Raw genomic sequence first — 25128 nt, 5'->3', positions numbered from 1 at the left:
ATACAGTTGCAATCTAGGAATTTTATTCTTTTGCTTGTCTAGTTTGAGGTATCACCCTCCCTTCAATCTAAAATGTTTTAATATCTTCAAACATCCTGTCCATGTTGCTACTGCACAGGTGAAAACTGAGACTCAGAAACTTCCCAATTTTTTGCCACTTCATTGAGATTATTGTGGGTTCATCACACGCATCCCTTAGAGACCCTGTTCCTATCTTAATAGTTTGAGATTTATGCGGCTGTAGAATACATTCCTGTTTATTTTTGCATTAACCAACTTTTACAAACTCTTCCTATCGTATCGTATTTTGACTTACTTCTGCCATCAAATTGCATTGCAAACCGAGGATGGTGGAAACAGAAACCATTAGAATATGCTTGATGTCCTGGGATGAAACAGTTAAATGCAATGACCAACTGGCCAAGTCCCTCCCCCAGATCCAGAGCCCCTTATAAATACTTCATTCTGAGCAATTAAATTTGGGGAAACATTTGAGGAGCTGGGAGATAATTTCATCTTTTTAATTTTTTTTTCTGTTATTTTGTAATAGTCTGCTCTTTGGAAGATCGGGAACATGTGGGAGCTGAAATCCATCGCCTTTTGGAGGGCAGTGTTTGCAGAATTCTTTGCCACCATGCTCTTCGTGTTTTTTGGACTGGGCTTTACGATGCGATGGTCTCCGGGCCCCGTGAACGTGCTGCTGGTTTCTCTGGGTTTTGGCTTTGTCCTGGCTGCCCTGGTACAGGCTGTGGGACATGTCAGCGGGGCGCACCTCAACCCGGCTGTTACCTTCGCTTACCTGCTGGGGGCGCAATTGAGCATATTCCGCTGTGTGATGTACATAGCAGCTCAGCTCCTCGGGGCAGTGGCAGGGGCAGCTGTGTTGTTCGGGGTCACCCCTCCTGCTGTACGGGGCAACCTAGGGCTCAACACGGTAAATATGTTTGCAAATAGTACGCTACAAAGGGAGTTAAAGTATGATCTTGTACAAACTAAAATCTTGTTTTGAAAGCGAATATTAAAGTTTGAAGCAAAATGATAAATGTCTTGGAAAATAATGTATTAAAAAATAGTAACAAAGGTAATTGGTAATATAACGAGTGTAAAGCTGTAGAGATTTATTAAAATACTTTTAAAGGATATCTATATAATAGGCTTGAGATACAGAATATAATAGAGAATGAATTGAAGCAGCATGAATACATTTTAGTAAGTGGTGAGTTACATTATTCGGAAATGATTAAAGTGTGTCTAAACCTTGGGACTTAAAAACAGTTACTAAAGTTAAGTAAACGAGAAGCTAAATGACATTATTTTCGCTGGGAATTAAATGGATTAAAATAAACGATATTGTTCCAAAAATATAAATCATTTCGTATTTAAGTTCCCCATGTTAATGAACCCTTTAAAATGGCCAGACAGACGAATTGGAAATAACATGCTATTATTAAAGTACTTTTAGTGGCTTATTCCCAGAATCATTTAATTGTGGTGCCACCATAATTTAAGATTAATAAGTAATAATAATGGGGAACGGGAGTCTAGAATTTTTCCGCGTTGAACTCCTCCTGGTCGTTAATTCCATAAGATTTATTAAACGATATCAAATCGATCGTGTATGCAATGTGAAAATTGAGGAGATAAAACAAAACATAAAGGGTCGTAAGGTTAATGGAAAAATTATCATTTTCGTTTTACTTAGTCTTCATTTAGTGGTTTGTATTGTTTTCGGAAAATAGCAGACTACTTTTGAAAAGTGCTTTTGAAAACTTTCTGTACAACTGCAAAATAATCTACAGACCAATGTGGCAAGGGTAGGAAAAACGTTTATTTATAGTGCAAGATCTGGTGGACTTTGAAAGGTTTGTTGCTTTGGATTGGTTCTGAGCAGAATATTTATCCGGATAATCCAAAATGGTAGATTTCCCATCAACTAAAGGTATGTTCATTGGATTTTTAGCGGTAATTCGTGTTAAGCGTAAGTTATTTTCTGTTTCAATTCGTATTCAACATATTTTTTAAAAGGTGAAGTTTTATTTGGTTTATCACTTTTACCTTGGGCGTTGACCTAACTTAAGGAATTTTATTTTAACGTTCTGTGTGGTAACATTTTCAGACATTTGATAACTTCTCGAAATGTGTTGCGACTTTATGTAACTTCCAGTTTGCTTGAGAGTTAAAGGTTAAGCTTTCGATTTTCCGAACATTTTGTTATGCTCGTAAATTGCGGGTGTCAAACTTGGGGAATAATATTTAAAAGGAGGAAAATGGCTAGGTCATTCAACTGTGATTTCACAGGTTCAAATGATCCGTGTCTACAGTGTGATTGATTGCATTCTTAGCTATAGCGATTGTACTTGGGCTATTAAGTTGCGCAACTACAGCCCCAGAGCTTTAAAGGATGCTAGCAGCTAGCAACGTACCAAAGGATGCTAGCAGCTAAAATGGTAAATAATCTTCGTGATTGGGGAAACACATTAAGAAGACGGACGCAATTACATTTGGTCTTGCTCCAGAACAAGCGGAGAAGCGCGAAGGGCGTACCATGGGTGTGCTATAATATTTTAGTTAGAAATATGTACCTAGCTGGCAGCTATCGCTTTTAGAATTTGCGTTCGATTTGGGGTGAAGTAAAAAATAAAATTAGAACGGTTTCTGACTGGGTTGGTTTATATGAATATACCCAGTGTCTGTGATTCAGGGTTGCTACCGCATTCCAAAACATAAAAATGGCAAAACAAAATCCTCGCTTGCAGCCAAGACTTTATTGCTGGTATATCTTAGTTTCGCTGTCAATTATAGCGCTGGCAAAACAATCCGCTGCGCTATTTGGGCAGAGTTCTCAGTATGATCTGGGCCGCACTTCTCACCGAAAACAGAGGGAACAAGTCACCGATCTCGTTCTTCTTTAGGCATGGCTGCTGTGTGCAAACTAGCAAAAGAAACTAACTAGTCACTGATATTGTTGCCTGTGGGATGTTGCTGCGCGCAAAACACCACGAAAACAAGGTTGTAACGAGTCTTGTAGTTTGTGGGACTTCTTATCTGCAATACATCAAAGTAAACGAACGGTGAGGCATTGTGGTTGCTAGTGGTATCCAATTATGCGCAAAACATTGCCAAAAAAGACTAAGTGCCCATTGCTCAAATATTTTGTGGATCCTGCTGTGCGCAAACATCACCAAAACAGACAGGGTTACCATGGCTGCTTGCGGGATTTCGATGGGCGCAATAACAAAAAATCGGCAAAATAAATTAGGTGGCCATTAATTACATTTTAAACAGGGGTCTTTGCAAAACCACCGTAAAAAAGTCTTTCTGGTTATTGCCCTTATTGTTGCTTGTGGGATCTCGCTGTGCGCAAAGCAACACCAACGCAGGCTAGGTTGTAATTGATCTAACTTCTCTTGCCCAAAACAGAATATCAAATCTCTTAAAATCAGTGCTGCCTATCATTAACCGTACCTTTGACTATAGGATCTGGGTTGCAAATCACCAGCAGGACGCTATCTGGTCACTGAATCAATGCTGACTTGTGTGTGTGAAACTAAAAGCAACTGAGATAATTAAACTCTTTTCTGCTTGCAGGAATCCTTATATGCTCAAACTATTGGCAAAAGACTTTGTACATTGACCATCTTGTCCTCTGTGGGATCTAATACAAATGTGATGTTGCACTTATGTAATGTTGAATGAAGTCAGACTACTGTATAGAAAAGCATTTTGAGATGTGGGCATGATAACACGACAGGTACATTGAAGTATCACTTTAAAACAATGCAGGCCACTTGCATCAAACACTATCTGTTAATGATACTCTGCAAAGATGTAACCAGGAATAAGTATTATATTCAAGCTTTATATACTGAGTGACTGAAACAGGCATAAAGATCCTAACTGGTGGGTCTTTCATGGCTACTAGGAATAATGGCTGAAATTCTTCCTCCTCCACCCCAGGATTCACATACAGACTCATCACTATTACTTTAGATGACTACCTAAACTTCAGTTAATGGTGACATACTATCACCACCAGTCCTCCAAGAAATGGATACATAATTTTCTGCTAGTATGTCAAAACCAAAATATAATTCAGAACAGCTAGCCAGGGCTGCAATAATAAATACCTGTCACTTGCCTTCCTTGGACTAAATATATAGTTGGCCATTAGTCACCAGGGGCTGCAGGCAAAATTCACTATTTCCTTGACAGGGCACAGTTGTGTATTTTACTGCATTGTACTTTACTGTATACTGCACAGCAATGCTTAAATGGATCACTAAGACTTGAACCCTTTCCAAACACACAATTCAGCACAAACTAGGTATTATGACCACAAATGGGACAAAATCCCTAAAATCATTTCCAATATGAAAAATTAAAATTAAATAATAGTAATGAATTAAAATACAATTTAGTTTTAGCAATAAGTTGTAGACATAAGAAATATGTTTTGCCCTTCTAAGTAGACACATCAGTTGCTTACAGCATTTGAAATTACTCTTCTGATTTTGTGTCATTATAATGCATTCAAATTAATATTATTACATTAAGGCATGTTAAGATATTTCCTAATGCATCTGTAGTGTTTTACATCCTCAAAAAGGCCCATCTACCAGTTCTGGTATTTCAAATGATGTTATTGATCCCATAGCACTCTTCAAAGACAAGGAGTTCCCACTCACCTTTCTTCCTCAGACTTCATCGAAACCAGATTAACAACTGTTGTCTATGGCATTTTGGTGTACAGATTTTCCTGTGCAAACTCACTATACAGTGGTGCTAGAAAATTTGTGAACCCTGTAGAATTTTCTCAATTTATGCATAAATATGACCTAAAATGTGATCAGATCTTCGCATAAGTCCTAAAACTAGGTGAAGAGCACCTAATTAAATAAATAACACAAAAACATGTCACCCTAACATTCTCCTGTAAGTGTCTTGATACAATTTTGAATTCATTGTTCCCTCAACAATTGCAAGCTGTCCAGGCCCTGAGGCAGCAAAGCAGCCCCAAGCCATGATGCTCTTTCCACCATGCTCTTCACAGTTGGGATGAGGTTTTGGTGTTGGTGTGCAGTGCCTTTTTCCCTCCAAATATAGTAATGTGCATTTCTGCCAAAGAGTTTAACTTTTGTCTCATGTCCACAGAACATTGTCCCAGAGGTGTTGTAGTACATCCAGGCGGACTTTTGCAAACTTGAGATGTGCAGCAATGTGTTTTTTTTTTGGAGAGCAGTGGTTTCCTCCATGGTGTCCTTCCATGAAAACCATTCTTGCTCAGTGTTTTTCTTACAGTGGACACATGAACAGAGACTTCAGCAAATTCTGGAGATTTCTGCAGGACTTTTACTGTTACCCTTAGGTTCCTTTTCACCTCCTTCAGCATAGCACGTTGTGCTCTTGGTGTGATCTTTGCAGGATGCCCACTCCTAGGGAGAGTAGCAACAGATCTGAGTTTCCTCCATTTGTAGACAATCTCTTACTGTGGACTGGTGAATACTCGGGTCTTTAGAAATTATTTTGTAGACTTTTCCAGCTTAATGCACCTCTACAATTCTTCATCTAGGGTCCTCTGAAAGTTGTTTTGATTGAGGCATGGTGTACATGAACAGATAATTCTTGAGAAGAGCAGGCTCTGTCAGTAACCTGACTTGGTGTGTCTTTTTTAAAAAATAGGGCAGGGCACCTGTACAACCCACACTTCCATCTCATCTCATTGATTGGAACACCCAACTCCAAATAGCTTTTGTAGAAAGCATTACCCCAGAGGTTTACATACTTATTCCAACAAATACATGTCATACTGGATCATTTTTCTCAATAAATAAAAGTATAATGTTTTTAATGTTGTTTATTCCATTTGGTTTTATCTAGTTTTGTGAAGATCTGATCACATTTATGCAGAAATAGATGGTTCACAAATTTTCTAGCACCACTGTATGTTTTGCAGTTTGATATTTCTGAGTAAAATAATGAACTACAAGGAAAACATCATTTTCATATTTATTTGGATCATTTCAAAATCCCAATACAACTTGGCATTGATTTCTTCCATGAACTGCACTGTATATACAAAATGCAGAAGAAAGACAAATTAAGAATTACATTCACAAGGATATTATGTGTTGTTAAATGTGAAAATTTAGCACATGCACAGAAAACAAAATAATTCTTCCTCAAGTGTTGTGTGGAACGTACAGGTAAACAGAAATGAGGTGGTGATTTGGAGACCAAATGGGAGATATAGTAAAAGTTCACAATTACTTGGCTAAATTTCATCATTGATATAATTCAATTATAGGATGTTAAACTTCCTCAATGCTGAACAAAACCCCAGTTTATCATTAAATATATTATTCTAACATTGAAATCACAAACTTAAATATTGACAGTGATTTTTTTTTAGAAAGGTCATAATTCAAATAATTTCCCAGTGGGAGGTAGGTGAAAGCATAATTTTTAAATATTTACTTTTATCTCAAATACAGCTTCCTTCTCCCTGAAATCTTGACCTATTACAAGCTACACACAAAATGTTGGAGGAACTTAGTAGGCTAAGTACCATCTATGGAAAAAAGTACCGTCAATGTTTCAGACCAAGACCCTTCAGCAGGACTGCAAGCTATTAGCTTTCCTATTTGAAACACAGAACAGCTCAATCCAATTTCACATGAATATGGTGCTACATCTCTAAACTATACTTAAGAATTACTTGACACTTTCATTGCAATGCAAAGCTATTGTTTGGAAAATGAAATAAAACCACTTGAAGGTCAAGACATATTATACCGTTAGGCAAAGTAGCGATAGCATCAGATTTACTCAGATATTTCATGGTTTCAAAACTGGAGCAACTCCATTCTCCAGCCAGCAAAGAAATGCTTTGAAATTGGGTTATTTCATTAAATTAATTGTCATGTTCCAGAAGTAATAACACATAATGAAGTCATAACACTGTAATGATCCCTCTCTTAGCCATTCATTGCAAAGTGTGCACATTTAGATAGATAGATAGATAGATAGATAGATACTTTATTCATCCCCATGGGGAAATTCAACTTTTTTTCCAATGTCCCATACACTTGTTGTAGCAAAACTAATTACATACAATACTTAACTCAGTAAAAAAAAAATATGATATGCATCTAAATCACTATCTCAAAAAGCATTAATAATAGCTTTTAAAAAGTTCTGAAGTCCTGGCGGTAGAATTGTAAAGCCTAATGGCATTGGGGAGTATTGACCTCTTCATCCTGTCTGAGGAGCATTGCATCGATAGTAACCTGTCGCTGAAACTGCTTCTCTGTCTCTGGATGGTGCTATGTAGAGGATGTTCAGAGTTATCCATAATTGACTGTAGCCTACTCAGCGCCCTTCGCTCAGCTACCGATGTTAAACTCTCCAGTACTTTGCCCACGACAGAGCCCGCCTTCCTTACCAGCTTATTAAGACATCACGTAGTACTCAGCTAATCTGTGGGTTGAGATGGCATTCAAACACTATCATAAGCTCAGATCCAGGAACGAATAGTAAAATCTAGAATTAAGCAGAATCTAATGAATAGTGTTGGTTTTTGATTTTTGGTAGCAATTATATCTCCAGAAATGCCTGTAAATACACCCCTTTAGATTCCTTTCTGATCCATTGTTGCCATTTCTAATAGCAATATTGTTTTTATTCTTTAGCTGCATGCTGGAGTGGGTATTGGCCAGGGCACAGTCGTGGAGATATTCCTTACTCTTCAGTTTGTCCTCTGTATTTTTGCCACAACAGACATTCGCAGAAATGGATTCATGGGTTCAGCAGCCATGATTATTGGCTTTTCACTCACTGTAGGTCACTTCTTTGGGGTAAGTCTGGAATTTTCACTTCATTTGCCAAAGGACTAAGTTTGGTGTGGAAAATGTACTTGGCTCTAGATTAAAGGTAACAAGCATTCTCCCAGCAGCTGAGTTGCAAAATGTGACTGTGTTGTTGTCCCATCCAGGCTAGGAAGATGTCCAGCTGATGTGCTCAAAATGGCCATGAACCCTCAGAGGAGGGTTTATAATTAAGCCTTATACTGTTAACCATCATTCAGCAATTCCTACTGGAAATTATGTATGTAGGCCTCCATTAGTCGTTAGTCTTGATAAACCACGGATTTGCACCTTGGAAAGTTTCCAGGGCACAAGCCTGGGCAAGGTTTTTTTTATGGAAGACCGGCAGTTGCCCAAGTTGCAAGTCTCCCCTCTCCACACCACCGATGTTGTCCAAGGGAAGGGCACTAGACTGGAAAGTACAAACACGTAAACATGAAGCAAACACAGACACCACCTCTATGTGATTATTTTATGTGTATTGGCCTCTTTAAGGCACCAGTTTTAATTGATTATTTTTACCCTATCAATCTATATGTCATTGTCACTTCAGAAAATTTACCCAAAATCATAATAATTAGCCTGAGTCCAGATCATCACAAAAGATGCAAGGACTGATTTTCATTCAGATCAACCAGCATTAAAAGGATCATTGGCACCTTGGTATGAAACCAGTTTCATTGCTGTTTAGTGAGCAAGGCTGTAGACCATATATGTCAAACTCAAGGCCCGCGGGCCAAATCCGGCCCGCGGTGGAATTATCTTTGGCCCACTAGATAATATCTAATTACTATTAAAGCTGGCCCCAGTCATCGAAGCGCCTATGGCATATGATATGGCTAATGCTGAGTTTATTCAGGTACCAGGTTTTCAGGGTTTTTAGTGTTTATTCGGCAGTCTTCTTCATAAGAAACAGAATTTGTAAAGTGAAACACCTTGTAGTTATAGCAGAGACTGAGACACATGAGAGCAGGCTGAAAAAACAGAGGCAACGAAAGCTGCGTTCGCACGCGTCCGACTGATCCGGCCCGCATGAAGCTGCATTTTGCTCAATCCGGCCCGTGACCTAAAATGAGTTTGACACCCCTGCTGTAGACCAACAACTGGAAACTGATTAACCTAAACAGAATGACTTTAGCCTGCATGAATCTCCATCTATGCTTAAATTTGCCAGTTCTTAAGTTTCTGTGAGTTTCACATCAGGTCTGGAATAATAGGCCTTCTATTGTCTAACAAACCTGGGCAAGAACCCCTTTATAGAGGAGATCAGAGATCCTTAGACACTTAAGCTATATATGTGTGTCTAAGACTTTTGCATAGTACTGTATTTGTCAACGTAGAGCGGAGAGTGAGTCTGTAAATCTGGCAAGACAAAAGAATGTTGGGAATAGTAAGGATGGTGTGGGCCAGCCCTGAGACACCAGGGAAGGTCATTTGATTCCAAACAATTGTTTATTGATCATTACAGAATGTCTCTCTCTGGTGCTTCCTACTCCTCCCCTCTCCCTCTCTCAGTACACAATAGAGATCCATTTCAGATCAGGTTTATCATCACTCATGTATGCCATGAAATTTGGTTTTTTTTTGCTGCAGCAGTACAGTGCAATACATAAAATTACTGCAGCATTATGCAAAAGTATTAGGCATCCTAGCAACATATATGAGCTAGAGTTCCAAGTCCCATCTGGTTCTGCCCACCTCTCTGTCACTACTCTCCATTTCCAGCTCATCCTGCTGCCAGGTGTAGGAAGTTTTTTTGTTGGCTCTGAATTGTTGGGATGGTATTTTGTAGTTCTCAAGAATACAACTGAAGCCAGAGTCTCAGAGACAGAGTCAGAAAAGTCAACTGTGATCCTGTATGAAGAATTCAGCTTATTTAGCAAAAGTCTTCATGTTCTTTAATATTTCCATGCATACTGCTGACAGTATTTTAAGCTCATGGCTCTGAATACTCAATTGGTGATGAGTAGTAATCAGTACTGCTTCTTAGAAATTATCTGTTAAAACTTTTTATGCATTCAATTATGTCTGATCGGAATTATACCATACCACATTGTTTTCTCCAGCTTTATTACACTGGATGTGGAATGAATCCAGCAAGGTCCTTTGCACCAGCCGTACTCACTAGAAATTTTGGAAATCACTGGGTAAGCACAAACTGTATTTAATGCAAACCAAATGAGCAACTGAACAAATCTCATTTACAAAGAAATGAAAACATTAAAGGTGCTTATAAAATGCACCAACATTTCTTCAATCATCACACATGAACAGAATCTTTCAAGTTAGGAACTATGGGGTTTTTGTATCTCAACGATATTTTTAGAATTAGTGGATAACAGATTATTCAAATGCAGCTAAATAAGTTCAAGTTCTCCCAGTATGTCTGATCATACAATCTGCTTATTTGTAAAGCACTTGAAAAAAGTTAAAGATTGTCCATAATTCTTAAAAGGGATCTATCAGACTGTATATGCTAATTATAAGCAAGCCTTTCCCATTTTTAATAAAGCATGTGTCTTTTAGCATGCCCTTGAATCTAAAATAATACAAAACACTATCTTTAAAGGTCTAATATCCTTGTCCTAAGCTGCAGGTTTTAAAGAACTGACATACTTAAAAAGCAATGTCATTTATAATTCAGTAAAAATTGGCTTTGTTAGCAATCTCTAAAAACAGAGATAAGGATGTTTGTGATGAGAACCGGAAATCACTAACTGAGCACTAAAGGGTGCTTTACAGTAGTTATTTGCTCACTAACTTTGTTTTGAATAAAGTTCCATTGCAGCAGGTTGGATCCTACTGCAGAAGTTGCAACAGGCGAATACTCAACAATGCTGCAAGTGTATGTCAGGAAACTTATTTGCTCTGGGTGAGGGAAGGTACAAGGTATTGTCCTACTTTCCATAGCTATTCCTGTTCAATTTTCTATCAGACTGATGCAGTTACATATCATTGCTGCATTTTGCCAAACTTTCTAAGATCTGTTTAAGATGCTGAGCATTGTATTGCTTCTAAACATCAAGCTCCATATTTCAAGTTGAATTAGCTCATCACAACTGGATGTCAAATATCCTCAGACTTGGGATGCCAAAAAAAAATCTTTTTTTTCTTTCCTTCTTTCTTTTGCAAAGTAGGCCCTTTGAGCCTCACTGCCCCAGCAATCTCATACCCCCATTTAACCCTAACCTGATCATGGGACAATTTACAACGACCAATTAACCTACAAACCAGTACATCTTTGGACTGTGGGAGGAAATTGGAGCACCTGGGGAAAACCCAGACATTCCACAGGGAGGACATACAGAGACTTCTTAGAGAACAGCACCAGAATTGAATTCCAAACTTTGCGACGCCCAGAGCTGTGATAACATCATGCTAACCACTACGCTGCCATGGTGCAGTATTTACTACTGGTGACTCTCATAGAAAAGTGTAGATAGGCCTCAAGCTGTAAAGCACTTTACAGTCAAAGTACTTTTAAAAGTTCAATTACAGTCATAAGATAAAAAACTAAGCAGGCAATTCACACAAACATCAACACAATAATAACCCAGATACTGGCTTATAGTGATATTGACAGCCAAGATAATACCCCTGCCTTTTTTTCTGAAAAATGATATAGATTTGAAAGAGCAGATCTGATATCATCTGTTCCTTCAGATGAATGTCTCACCCAAAAGACACCTTCAACAGAGTAGAACACCCAGAAATACTGCACTGGAGCACCACCTAAGATTTTCATACTCCGGTCTCTTCAGTGGAGTTTGTGTTGTCCAGATGCAAGGTTGCTGTGAACTGGAACATTTCTAATAGTTGGTGAAAATACATATGTTGAATAACATTAGGACTTGGCTCATCTATGATGCATCCTGAAGAAACAGCTAGATTGCTTAGATTCATGCATTAAGATATTCACTTGGGTAAGGTTCAGGTGGGACATTAGGACCCATGGAATCATGCACTGTCTCAGTCACAAGCCTTAGGAGGGAATGCTCAATTCTAATTAGTTAACACCATTTTGTTTTTCACTTATGTTATGTCAATTATGTCTTTGCAGGTATACTGGGTAGGCCCTCTGATAGGAGGTTCTATTGCAGCTCTGCTGTATGATTTTATCCTGTTCCCCAGAATGAGAGGTCTCTCAGAGAGATTGGCTATTCTTAAAGGAGCTCATCCCCTTGAAGCTGATGGACAACAGGAACCTCGGAGTGATCCCATTGAACTCAAAACACAAGCCTTATAAAAGTAGCTTTCTTTTTAAAGAAAGTGGTCTACAACACAAGATCTATCCTATCATCACAAAGATATATTGTGAAATTTTCTGTGTTTTTACTCAAGGTGTGCTTGAAAGAATATGAATGCTGTCAATGTCCCTAGGCAGGAAATTCTAATATATCTAAATTACAGTACAGATAAAAAGGAATTGAAAAAGCAAATGGAGATAAATTACTCAGATATTTTCAACATTCTAAGATTCTTCAAATTCAGAGTTTGAATTTAATTAATTGGAAAAATATTATATATAACCATATTTTACAAAAGTTAAATTGAAATTATAACCTGCTATCTTTAAAATACTAATTGCAAATGCTTTAATAATATAATGGGCTGTTTTGATGGGACAAAAATATATTTTTAAGTTCTTTAAGTTCATGAAAAATGTAGGCAAGTTTACATTTTACAGCAGTGAAAGTCCAATCTAGCTGGTTAAATCTACCTTTTCTGAAGTAGAATGGATTTTATAGATCTTATAACTTTTTTTTAAAAAAGCAAACAGCTCCCCATAACATCACCCACCCCATCCCCTCACTCCACAACTCCCCAAAATAAAATTGAAGTTTACTTCAGAAAAATTGCCAAATAAGGAAGTATCATTAAGTGGAACTTTGCTGGTAACTTAGCGTTTTGGAAAATTTCTTTTGTAGCCAATAGGTTTTATCACACAGATAGTATTGGGTCACTTGGTGCAATTTAAAACCCTCCCCACCACTCCTAGTTTATAGTATTTACATAATCTCAGAGACATTTTTCTTACTATCCAAACCCTGCAATATAACAGCACCTTAAAGGCATTTTTACATAGATTAGACTGTCATTCAAGACAATTTAACTCAAAATTATTAAACAAGGGAGCAAATTGATTTTGTGACAAAATATAATCTTCTGCTTTATGAAATGTTATACATGCAACAACTGATCATTATAGTCCTTTCACTTCGCAAAATAAACACCAGGAAATTCTGTATTTTAATTTTAAAATAGTTTGGATTGACCCTCCATGTTTGCCTTGCCCACTCACAAGCTGATTTTGGGTATATGCCCTGCATTCTAATGTTGCACCAGCATAGAATTTAGAGTTGAATTTAGAGTTTAGAGAATATGAAATTTCAAGATGCAGTGTTATAAAGACCATAGACAATTTTATTTTCCAGTAGAGGTGCCAGTGCCTTTTTCCATAAAACATGTTGCAGAACTTGCCTCAAAGTGGATAAAAAGTGTCTAATTGATCTGTGTGTACAATACAACACTGGTTTTTAATATTTTTTAAACACTTTCATGATTATCAGTAACTCGGCACCATTTAGTCAGTGAGAAACCAAGAGGCAGCAGGAAATACAACTTTAAAGATTAATGGGTTGGGATGAAAATTTCTATTATGGGGATATGAAAGACTTAAATCTTTAATGGTTGTAGAATGCCTAATCAAAATCTAAAAATTTGAATTTCACAAGAACAAGTTCTGATGTTCACCACAATGTGTTTGGTAATATTGCTGCATAATCTCTTGAAGACATCATAATGTAAACTAAAGTTCACAAAATCTGCCTACAGTCCTTCACTGTTCATTTGTAGGGTTGTCCAAGAATTCTACTCTGCTTGGTACACCAGGAAGATTATTAATATATATGGACACAGTTACAACCATTCCTCAAGATTTTCTGCTCTGTGTAAAGAACACAAGTTTATGAACAACTTGGGGTGGGGGGGGGGGGGTAGCAGAGTTCTGTTCCTCACTTTTGTTTTCTTTTAAACCTTATTTTGTAAACTCCAAACTAAATTTCAACATTTTTAAAAAATCCAATGGTCCTAATGCAGTATTAATGAATGATGGAGCACGGGGCTCCCAAACCTGAGAGTTACAACTCCATATCTACACTAACATACAAATACAACATTGAATAAATTTTATCACTTCTTGTTGAATCTGCTAGATAAGATTGTTACATAGTTCAAATATTAGCATCTTAAAAGATTAAGGGATGTATGAATACTTCTACCTCATAAAATTAATCACTAGGACATCACTGGTGGCACCCATAAAGAGCACAGACCTTATCAATCACTTGATTCCAGTAAAAAAAACAACACAATGAGGCAGAAGGGAAAGGAAAAGGTACAAAAAATTTAAATAGCTATGATTTAATAACAATAAATGAACTGAAAGAATAATGTCTATTTTGCACTCTGAATTGTGCTAAACCTAATACTATACGTTCAACTGATTTGTCAGTTTATTCCCTATTGTAAATTCCTTTGGCTACGGTGAATGGTAGCTGGAAAACAATTAATTAGGGGAATATTCCAGTAACAATTAGTCAATTGGTATTATTGTAAATGTGCTTCCCTGTAACAAAGTTCTGGATCTGCACACAAGGATTTTTTTTTTTTACAAGCTGTGTGAGATTTATGCTTTGTGGTGAGGTTTTTAGAAGGAAGAATACTGTCCTTATTTGTTTTGGAATAGAGATATTCTTCCCTTCCCGGTCACCTGAAATAAAATGTTCATTTAACATTGGCACCATTACTAGGTTTAGTTCTTGTATTTAAGGGCAAACAGTTTGGACTTTTTTGCCCATTAAGAGCAATTCCTTGTGTGTATTCACTTCGGTCTTTTTGACCAAGATTTTTTTTGAATTGGGAGTGATGCTACTTTGTTAAAATAGTGCATCTTTGTAGTATTGTTAAGGCATTATATTTTGAATAAATAAATTTTGAAAAGTGGCACAGCATTATTTCAGTAAAAGTTTAAATTGATTGTGATTGTATTGATGAATTCATAGTGCATCAAATGGAAGTGGACAAAATAGCAAGTTCAGTAAAAATCTGATCATTCTTAAAATATTCAAGATGTAAGAAAGAATGCAGGATGCTTTCTCAGCTCACACTTTGCACTGAAATAGCATTAAAGTATGTCAGTCATTTGAACTCTCTGAATTGCTTGGTGCTTAAACCCCTTTATTCTTACAATTTTTGTAGATTGCTTTAGGAGGGTAATGGAAGTATTTTAATAGGGCACATTTATTGGCAAACCTGCAGGTTTGATTCTTCCAAAAAATGCCCATTAAACAAACCAACTTAGTTAAGGTTAAAGTCTGTCCCGAGCCTTATAGGCTCATCGGGCCGGTGCTTATGCCGGTTTCCATGGCTTGAAGCGACTGAGAGTACAAGATTCCCTCCCAGATAGGACGCTAATCTATCACGAGGTTAACCCCCAGCATTTTGCTGGTACCTATTTTCAGCTGGGTGGACTGGAGCAATGTGTGATTAAGTGCCTTGCTCAAGGACACAACACGCTGCCACGGCTGGGGCTCGAACTCATGACCTTCAGATCGCTAGTCCAACGCCTTAACCACTTGGCCACGCGCCATACAAACAAATCAACTTGCAACTAATAAAAACTTTTTTTTAAACATACCACTACAATAATTTTGTGTCTTCTCAAGCAAGATGCTAAAGGAGCCTGAAGCCAACTAAAAACAGACGGGACAGACTTACTAATTTTTTCAAGGGCAACACACTAAAGGTGGTGAATGGGATGCTGCTATGAAACTTTCATATCCAACCCATCACTTGGAAACAAAAATTGGCAGATAATTTATTAGTTGTTTTTTTTTTAATTTGAGACTATTAAATTCAAGGTCAACTTAAATTGAATGAGATCGAGTTTTTAAATTGTCTGTTTTAAAATAAAATGTGCTCACACACCATCTAATTGCTATAGCAAGTTGCAACCAAAACAGATCCTCTTCCACAAATTACAGAAACACAATACCAGCTCTTTATAAGCACCACACAATTATGTACATAAAAGTATATTTTGTAAAATTTTACATGTATTTTACAGTTATTACTATAAAGGACAAAGGTTAAATTTATCTTCCTATTTGCCAGTGTTTGTAACCCATAGTGATCAGGAAAGAAAAAGAAAAACAATCCTACACAACTTGAAATTGTTGCAATTTTCCTCTCATGTTAATAGACAAATGTCATGTTGTGTATTTGATCCACAGTGTGTGGCAACCCACAATAATAAGAATATTCAAAGTCTGCAATAGTTTTATCCAAAAACCAAAAAGGAATTTATTCACATAAACCCTGACTTTTAAACCCTCATTCAGTACTATCTATTCCTCTTCTCCACAGCACACAACTTCAGAAATAATAACTGTTGGCAAAAGAGATAACTTGCTCCTGGTCTTATTCTATTAGAGGTATCTGATATAATGTCCTTAAGGTTTGTTTTTAATTTTTCCCCAAGAGACTCAATTGCCCTACTATTCACTAAAGAACCACACTAACTCATCAATCCGATACTTTGCTATAGTTAAAATTTCACAATAACACCAAGTTACAAGATTGCCGTTCTGGCTCTGATACCTCCATCTGAGTACAGATTAAAGGGATTCACCTCTATTTCTCAATTTTGGAAAGCAGTGGTAGGATCTGAGCTGAAACAAACCTGACCAATTCCAAGCACAAGAGATTCTGCAGATGCTGGAAATCCAGGGCAACACACACACAAAGTGCTAGAGGAACTCAGCATCTACAGAAATGAATAAAAAGTCAATGTTTCAGGCCAACCCCTTTCATCAAGACTGCAAATGAAGGGGGAAAGCTGCTGGAATAAGAAGGTGGGGGGGGGGGGGGAATAGAAGGGTTCTCCTTCAAAGGTATTAGAGGAGCAACACCTTATATTCCATCTAGGTAGCCTCCAAACTAATGGTATCAACTTCAAGTTCTTCAACATCAGTAGTTTTTTTCCCTTTCCCTCTTCTTCATTTCCCCACTCTGGCACCCCTCTTGTCTCTTCTCCTCACCTGCTTATCCTTGGTACCCTTCCCATAAGACATAGGAGAATTAGGCCATTCAGCCCATCATGGTTGATCCTGGATCCCACTCAACCCCATACACCTGCCTTCTCACCGTAACCTTTAGTGCCTGACCAATCAGGAAACTATAAATTTTCACTGTAAATATACCCACATACTTGGCCTCCACAGCTGTCTGTGGCAGAGCATTCCAGATTCACTACTCTCTGGCTAAAAAAAATTCCTCCTTATCTCTGTTCTAAAGGGTCACCCCTCAATTTTGAGGCTGTGCCCTTTAGATCTGGGCCCCCCATCAAACATCCTCTCCACATCCACCTTTTCTAGTCCCTTCAACATTCGGTAATTATCAGTGAGATCTCCCAAGGTCCATTTTCCTCTCCTATCAGAGTCCTCCTTCTGCAGCCCTTTGCCTTTTTCACCCGTTACCTCCCTACTTACTCCCCCACCCACCTGGTTTAATCTATTACTTTCCATCACCTTATATCCCTCCCCCTCCCTCTACCACCTTATTCTAGTATCTTCACCCTTCTTTTCCAGTCCCGATGAAGGGTCTCAGCCAAAAAAGTCCCATGTGATGGGTATGACTCAAACCAGTGAAGAGCTTCCCCTTAATTCTAACACTATGTCAGGCTTAACTGTATTCAGATACAATACACACTGTCAAGTGATCCTTCAATAAAACAGTAGCGTTATTTAAACCATTTTACCCAGTAAATTTTTAACGTGGACTAAAAAGTAAATGAGAGTTCAATGGAAAGTGCAAGCTTAAAGTTAAATGTTCTTTATTGTTCTACATTTGTCAAGGTTCCATACAAATAAGTGCAAAGACTTATTTCCTTTTCAACTAAATAGTCACTTGAACTGTATTAAACTCCAATGGTCTGGAAACCTGTATTAATTGAAACATTAACCTACCGTTTAGAAGAATTTCCCAAGGGTAATCACAGGGTAAAATCTATCAAACACAGCATAGCAAACAATATGTACATAATACTAATCCAATCAACTTGTAAGGAAGCTGCTTGTAGCACTGGTTGATCATTTTAATAATATTCTTAAATAGAACAAAGAATAAAAATATCAAAATAATCTGTGGCTTCATTCTTACATTTTCAAACAAACTACATGGAAACAGTAGAATAATTGAATATTGAACACTGAACTTCCGAATTTGAAAGGGACGTTAATGTGATGACCGGTCTTCTTATGAGGAGGTATCTAGTTTCAGTGTGGCACCTGACAGCAGGGACTTGGGAAAAAAACCCAGAAAATGTTAGAAACACTCAGCAGGTCAGGCAGCATCAGTGGAAAAAGGGAGGAAGGGTTAATGTTTTACATCTCTGATCATTCATCACAATTGAAGGGCATCACAGAACAGAGCTCATGAAGAGGAACAGAGCCAGGGAATAGGAAATGAAGAGAAAAAGTAAGGTCCTTACACATCAAGATCAACTGTAGATTATTAATTTAGCTTGAGACAGGGTGCTGATTAAAAATTTTTTTTTAAGTGCAAGACAATAAGAGTAAACAATATAAGATATTAGAAAAAACAAATGAAAAATTATGTTTCTAGGACCCAGGTATGCATAAAAAGTAAAAGCAGAATTGCAGAGAGGGAGAGAACAGAAGATCTGGCAATCCAGAAAAGGCACCCCAGTAGCTCAAGAAAATAATGGAAAAAGGTAGGGAGACACCCACGTTGGTCATGTAGACACAGAGGGATTCCTTTTCCAAGAAGCTGGTCAGAGCCAACCTCATTCTTGGAAGTACCAATATACCCATCCTAAATTACCAGCACATACCATCTGAGAGAAAATCAAAGCAGTGGTTTAGTTTTGAAATTAAGAGACAATTTTAATGCAAAAGTACTATAAAATATGGAGTGGAAAGATGAGAATATGTTCTTGAGCTTATATTCAGCTCAATGGAACGACGCAAGAAGCCAAGCGCATAGAGATCGAAGTTGGAGTAAGATGGAATTTTAACAAATGACTGTAACCCAGTTCAAGTCTTTCCAACACCCCCACCCACTGTGAAAACAAAAACTAACCATCTCCCTTGAAGCAACACACATAAAATACTGGTGGAACACAGCAAGCCAGGCAGCATCTATAGGGAGAAGCACTGTTGACGTTTCAGGCCGAGATCCTTCGTCAGGACTAACTGAAAGGAAAGATAGTAAGAGATTTGAAAGTAGGAGGGGGAGGGGAAAATGCAAAATGATAGAAGACCGGAGGGGGTAGGGTGAAGCTGAGAGCCGGAAAGGTGATTGGCAAAAGGGATACAGAGCTGGAGAAGGGAAAGGATCATGGGACGGGAGGCCCAGGGAGAAAGAAAGGGGGAGGGGAGCACCAGAGGGAGATGGAGAACAGGCAGAGTGATGGGCAGAGAGAGAAAGAGAAAAAGGGGGGGGGGGGAACTAAATATATCAGGGATGGGGTAAGGGGAGGAGGGGCAGTAACAGAAGTTAGAGAAGTCAATGTTCATACCATCATCTCCCATGAAAATATATTTGCAATCCTGAGCTGTAAATCAGGTTTCAAATTTCTTACAGTTGAATTCAAGGGATGGTAGCACTGTGGTTTAGAGGTCTAATGGAAATTGTTCCTTTGGAATGTGAGATAATGTTGGATGTGGTAAAGACTGGTCTGTCAAATAGTGGTGGGATGCAAGATAAACAGTAATAGTTCTGAGATAGCTAAGTGGGTAAGTACAGGAAATAGGATGGATTTGGTTTTAAGTATTCAGTATATAACAAGAGAATGCAATCACTGCTGAGAAAACTGGAGGACACTTCAGAAGCTTTGGTACGTAAGGGTGGCATCAACTAGGTGGATACAAAAGACTCAGTGAGATGTATAATTGAAGTAGCTATGAGAGTCACTGGGCTCATAATAATCAATGGAAAACTATTAGCCAGATTTGAGATAAAGACATTTAGACAGAGAACATAAGTGTCAAGGATAGATTGTGTCAAAAAATGTAAGCAAAATGTAAAGGTAAATTAATTGACTTATGAATTTCTCCAGCATAGACAGAAATAGAAAAAAATCCTGGAGATACAGTACATCAGGGCACACCACCACTGGAGAAGTATTCAATGGGTAATAAAACAAAATCTGACACAGTGAAAACACAAGTGGGTTCTCCTGGTTACTCCTGTTATTTGGGGGAAAGTGTGAAAGAGTTCAGCCTGAAAGAGTAAAAAAAGTGGGGTGACAAGAGACTGCAGATGCTGGAAACTGAAGCAACAAATAATCTGCAAGCAGGAACTCAAGCATGTTGAACAGCATCTGTGGCAGGGGAATGCAGGCAGTGAATGGAGACCCAGGTTACTGATCAAGCAGGTGAATGGGTTATGCACAGACCATCCCAATATTTTTTAACCATGAGAATCACACTAGTGAGGAGGTCTTTTAAGATCAATTTATTGGATAAAGGATTACAGGTGCCAATGTTATAGCATAGTTCACCAAGGTTGCAGTATGTCACATCTTTCATTGAAATTTGTTAAACAAAGCACATGAAAAAGCATGAAATTAATTTGAAAATTTCACACAAATTACATATTTGTGTTGTGTTTTTGGTCTTTATATTCCAGAGAGGTCTATGTCTCATTGAAATGACACCTTAATGTTTGTAAGCATAACAAAACACTATTGGTTCATAATGACCATTTAGCAAAAGAATTCTCTCACTTTATACACAACACTAAATAAATCTTGAGCAGAAAATTAGCTTACTTGGCAACGCTGATTTTAAGGGGTAATTCACATTTTTGTTCAGTGCATCATCCATTGCCAAATTATTGGTGAACTTCATGCAAAGGAAAATTTCAATAATTATACAAAAGTTATTGATACCTCCCCAACCCAACAAATGTGAAGGACAAGAATTGCCAATATTGAAGCCAAAGATTATTTTATAAAATGATTGCTCAACTTTTTATCATAAACAGATAATATTAAAAGAAAATAATTAATTTTTGACAGAATTTCAGAAAGACACCTCAGAATCATTTTTATAAATATGATGCATAAGAAAACTATTAATATAAGAAAATGATCTTAAATTTTGAATTTTTCCTGTGGTAAAGAGATTCCCATTTATGCAAATATGTCATATTCAAACATTACATTCACCAGGATTCTGTGACACATTAAATAATGCTTTTATTCACTCACCTACGTTAACTGAATCCACAGACTAGTTTGAAAATTCCTTGAAAAGAATCCAATATCTAGCATTTGCACCATTTTAATTGGTGCTATCACCATGACTCAAGGTATTTACTTAGTTTACTATACTGTTGTCCTTATAGCTCTTAAACAAACTGGAACAGGCTCTTAGTTTTGAATGGCTCTTGAATGTTTTACAAGCATACCAACAATATTGTATGTGTTAATTTCAGTCAAGGGAATCCTGGATGTTCATAATGGTAACATAAGAAGCTGTGGGGGAATGTTGTACAGAGAAATGTACATTCCTTTCCCACCCTAACAGGCTTAATAAAAATTATAGCAAAGCAGCTGAAGAGCTATTACAAATAACTAGTAGAATAACAATGGGAACATTGCAAATGAATTTGAACATTTAAGTTTCTTTCAACTGTGCAAGATTAGATTATTGGTTCTAATTTCTCGACCACACAAGAACCTAACAAGCATCATGTGCATACCTGAAAAGACTACACAGCTACTATATACAAGTTGAAGATAAGGTTAACAGAAAAGCAACAATTGAGGGTAAGTGCCCCCGATAACTAGCTGATTAAACAATGTTTGGGTAAAATGTCACAGCGACTCCTTTAAAATTGAGCACCTGGTCCAATGAAATTGAATTGCTACAGTGACATCAGTTTAAGTTTTAACAGTGAATGAACAAAAGCCATTCACACTGTTAACTACGTAACTAGAAGATCATTTTGGCAAATTTCAGGAAAATTAATCATGTGGTCAGAACATTGAATACAAAATCCCAATAGATTTTACAATAATCTGTAGATTTTCAAGTTTCAAAGTTTAAGAGAAAAGATACACTTGTTCAAAATGTCTTTAAGGGTATTATCTGGTTCGAAGTCAACTAGCCAGGAAAGGAATGTCCTGTTCCCAATGGAGATGGACACAAGCTTGAAAGGGAGAAAAGATATTTTCAACATGAATGTGCACATGCCCTACCTGCAACAATTCGGCTCAGCAAACTTAAAAGACAGTGTGCAAACACTTCCATTCTGGCCCCAGATAAGACTGTCTTTATAGCTACCTTACGGTGTACTGTAAATTATCAGCTCTACATAATTTATCAAAGAATTTGTACATTTCTTGAACTTCCATACAAATTATAATATTTTGATTAAATAGAATATGCATTTTCACACAAGGATTTGAAAAAGATTTGTATTGCTGACCCAAGCTGTATGCAGAGGAACTATTTTTGACACTTGTTTTTCATCCACTTTACTCAACTATCTTTATCCAGTTCCATCCTCATTTATTATCACCAGTCAACATTAAGAAATGTGCTTTGCTGCAGTTTTGGGGAATGCACAGCTCAAGAGAAGAGAAGCCAGAGCAACAACAGCTGCAGGCTAGATGCAGAGTCAGTATCTATCTACAATACTTGACCTCATGACATCCTTCCTGAATACGTGTGTTCCCTATCCACTTCCCATTTTTTTCAATAAACTAGTTCAAGTAAAATGCCAAATCAAGGACATTTTTGTTTAGGGCACTGGTGTCCAGCAGAAAAAGCAATTCAAATTCTTTTAGCTCACATTGTTCTTGCAGCTGGCAAAAAGGTAAGAGTTTAATCTTATTATTGATTTTTTTGTCCATACCTTGGGCATCCAGTGCAACAAGAATAACAAACCTGAAAGTACACTTTAGGTTCAGTCATTCTAATGGTTTCAAAATTAATTAGACACTTTGGTAATGCAATGCATTTTTCTCATATTGTGAAGATTAAACTGTAAAATCTGATGGTTCAGAAAGTTTAAAAAAGTATTTGTACTTAAGCGAGCGCCACCTCATCTTCAAGATGCCCCAAAAATGTTTCACACTGAGAATTACTCTCTGAAGTGCAATGGCCACTATATGGGAAATTCAGCAGTCATTCAGCGCCAGCAACAGCCACAAAAAAAGTTTTCCAATACTTCTTTTTTGCTCATTACTGCCAGAAAAATTTACAATTTCATCTGCCACTAAATTTCAGTTTTGCGTCAAGAAAGCAAATAGTCAAGCATGGGAGACAAAGGATAGAAGTAGATCGGAATATTTGCGCAGCATCGCAGCCCGGTGATTTGTTTGTTCTAACACAAAAACCTTTATAGAAAAAAAATACTTTTGTGTCATTTGCACACATTTTAAGTAAAGTTTGACAATGGATTTACAAGAGTTGATGAGGTGAGCACAAATTATGAGTAAAGCAAGTGTTCAGAATATACAATGAATTGAAGAGGAATATTTCATTGACATAAAAATAAATTATGGGTCAGAATCCTATTTGGCTTTGGCGTGCATATCTATATAACACACATCATGGAAAGCAACATGGGAACAGAATCTCTTCTAAAACCTTTATGTGTTTCTTTGATCAAGGCTTCTCAGTGAGGAATTGCTGTAATTCTCATACTCTGTGAAGCAATTGGATAAGTAACCATTGGAGTGGTGGCATGGCTTATGGTAATTCCTGGGAGAGCTTGTGCAATTGACACTGCCACTGGTGCAACAGAGACAGCCACCGGAGCCATGGAAACTGGAGGTGCCATTCCCTGAGCAATGGTCTGGGCAAGTGCCGCAGGTAGAGAAGCAATTTCAGGATTAAGATGCTGTGCTGTTGGTGCAGCATTGGTAGGTGCTGCAGCAGAAGCTGCAGCAGTTGCTACTAGATCTTGTTGCGTGACAGGTCGTGGTTGAAGTGCTTGGCTGCTTAAAGTAGTATGAGTCTGTGCTACACCATGGTTGTAATTGGTCAGTGTGGCCACAGTTGGTGCTGCCAGTATTTGCTCTGTTGCTGTGGGAGTGGAAGTCAGCGTCACCACCTTAGTTTGGTTGCGGAAATGTGCATTTTGCTCCAAAAGTACCTCATTAGTTGCCATCAAATTTGAGATCTGTTTTTTAAGTTCCTCAACACGTTTTCGAAGCATCAGATTCTCCTCTTCTAAAAATCTATAGTCCACTGGACGTGAATTTGAGATACTAAAATCATAACTTTCAAACCTTAAGCCATCCACTCTTCTCCTCTTTAGTATATGGTCATAATCATTATAGCGATCAGAGTCATAAAGGTCATCAAATGGGTCATATCGCCGCACTACAGGAGAAAGCACTTGGTCTCGTGCCAATCTCTCTAAAGTTCTGTTTTCATACTCATATTCATCACGTTTTAAGTGCCGAAATTTACACTTAGATCCTCTTTGACAGTCCCCTTTCAGGTAATCTCGGCAGATTGGAACCTCGCCTTTTTTAAAGGAAAGGTCAGAGGGTGAAAGGCCAAGACCCATGGCTACTGTAAGGCGCAGACGTGGGGGAAGCTCTCCTGATTTTTTGTAATGCTCCTCATCTTCCTTTGTCCCATGAATAAACTTGCAGTTGATGCGAGTGCACTCCTTGTTCTGATAATCATGGCAAAAGACAAACTCATTTTTTTTAACGCCCAAGTCGGACACCTCATTAATGTCAGGGTGGTAGAACTTGCAGCGCTTGCCACGTTTGCAGACATTGCGCAGGAAGTCACGGCAAATATCATCTGAGCTGTGGCCAGCCTCGTCATTACCACTGTTAAATAAATTATCTTTATCCGGCATCTTCACAGACTATTATTGTTTCTCAGCAACTGTACATTAAAACATCTGAAAAAGAAAATCAAGGTATGTCTTTACAGAGAAGGAGGAATTAACCCACAAAGTAAATGTTACTTGAACTACTGCATTCTGAGCTCAGCAAGCTGAATGAACAATGTTGTCTGGGGAAAATAAAGGTTTCTACATGTTTGTCTGGTGTTGACATCAAATATTATTATGAGGTTAGTTGTAATACACTTCCCCTTGATCATACCCAAGATAAATAGGACCCATCGTACCAGTGACACAATTTCATTCCCGAATAACTTATCCCTAGGGCTTAAGACTGGGAATATATAGGTGCTTTTTCCAT

At 37.7% G+C, this 25128-nt stretch overlaps 2 protein-coding genes across 11 annotated transcripts in view; one reads left to right on the top strand and one right to left on the bottom strand.

Moving 5' to 3' along the window:
• Nucleotides 1-492: 492 nt before the first annotated feature.
• Nucleotides 493-15071, top strand: LOC140741116 (lens fiber major intrinsic protein-like). Its single transcript, XM_073070903.1, has 4 exons — nucleotides 493-934; nucleotides 7689-7853; nucleotides 9929-10009; nucleotides 11923-15071. The coding sequence occupies exons 1-4, from the start codon at nucleotides 575-577 to the stop codon at nucleotides 12106-12108; spliced, it is 792 nt and encodes a 263-aa protein (XP_072927004.1). The 5' UTR covers nucleotides 493-574; the 3' UTR covers nucleotides 12109-15071.
• The window catches only part of LOC140741114 (zinc finger CCCH domain-containing protein 10-like), a 29333-nt gene continuing 10199 nt past the window's right edge, over nucleotides 5995-25128 (bottom strand). For 9 of the 10 annotated variants that reach the window (XM_073070893.1, XM_073070889.1, XM_073070890.1 and 6 more), the window contains one exon: nucleotides 17741-24824. In XM_073070893.1, the coding sequence (XP_072926994.1) occupies nucleotides 23577-24779 (1203 nt within the window). In that variant the 5' untranslated portion in view covers nucleotides 24780-24824 and the 3' untranslated portion in view covers nucleotides 17741-23576. Of the gene's footprint in view, nucleotides 8275-17740; nucleotides 24825-25128 lie in introns of those variants that run through there. The other variant, XR_012102007.1, reaches the window with a different exon arrangement.

Source organism: Hemitrygon akajei, chromosome 18, assembly GCF_048418815.1.
Source record: "Hemitrygon akajei chromosome 18, sHemAka1.3, whole genome shotgun sequence".
Taxonomy (NCBI): domain Eukaryota; kingdom Metazoa; phylum Chordata; class Chondrichthyes; order Myliobatiformes; family Dasyatidae; genus Hemitrygon; species Hemitrygon akajei.
The sequence above is the reverse complement of the archived record's forward strand: the minus strand, read 5'-3'. Positions and strand labels throughout refer to the sequence as shown.

Bases quoted from the DNA above. Each gene is read 5' to 3' on its own strand.
- LOC140741116 (XM_073070903.1), top strand. From the start codon at position 575: ATGTGGGAGCTGAAATCCATCGCCTTTTGGAGGGCAGTGTTTGCAGAA. The intron at 7,854-9,928 runs GTAAGTCTGGAA...TGTTTTCTCCAG, and splicing joins CTGTAGGTCACTTCTTTGGG to CTTTATTACACTGGATGTGG. The intron at 10,010-11,922 runs GTAAGCACAAAC...ATGTCTTTGCAG, and splicing joins GAAATTTTGGAAATCACTGG to GTATACTGGGTAGGCCCTCT.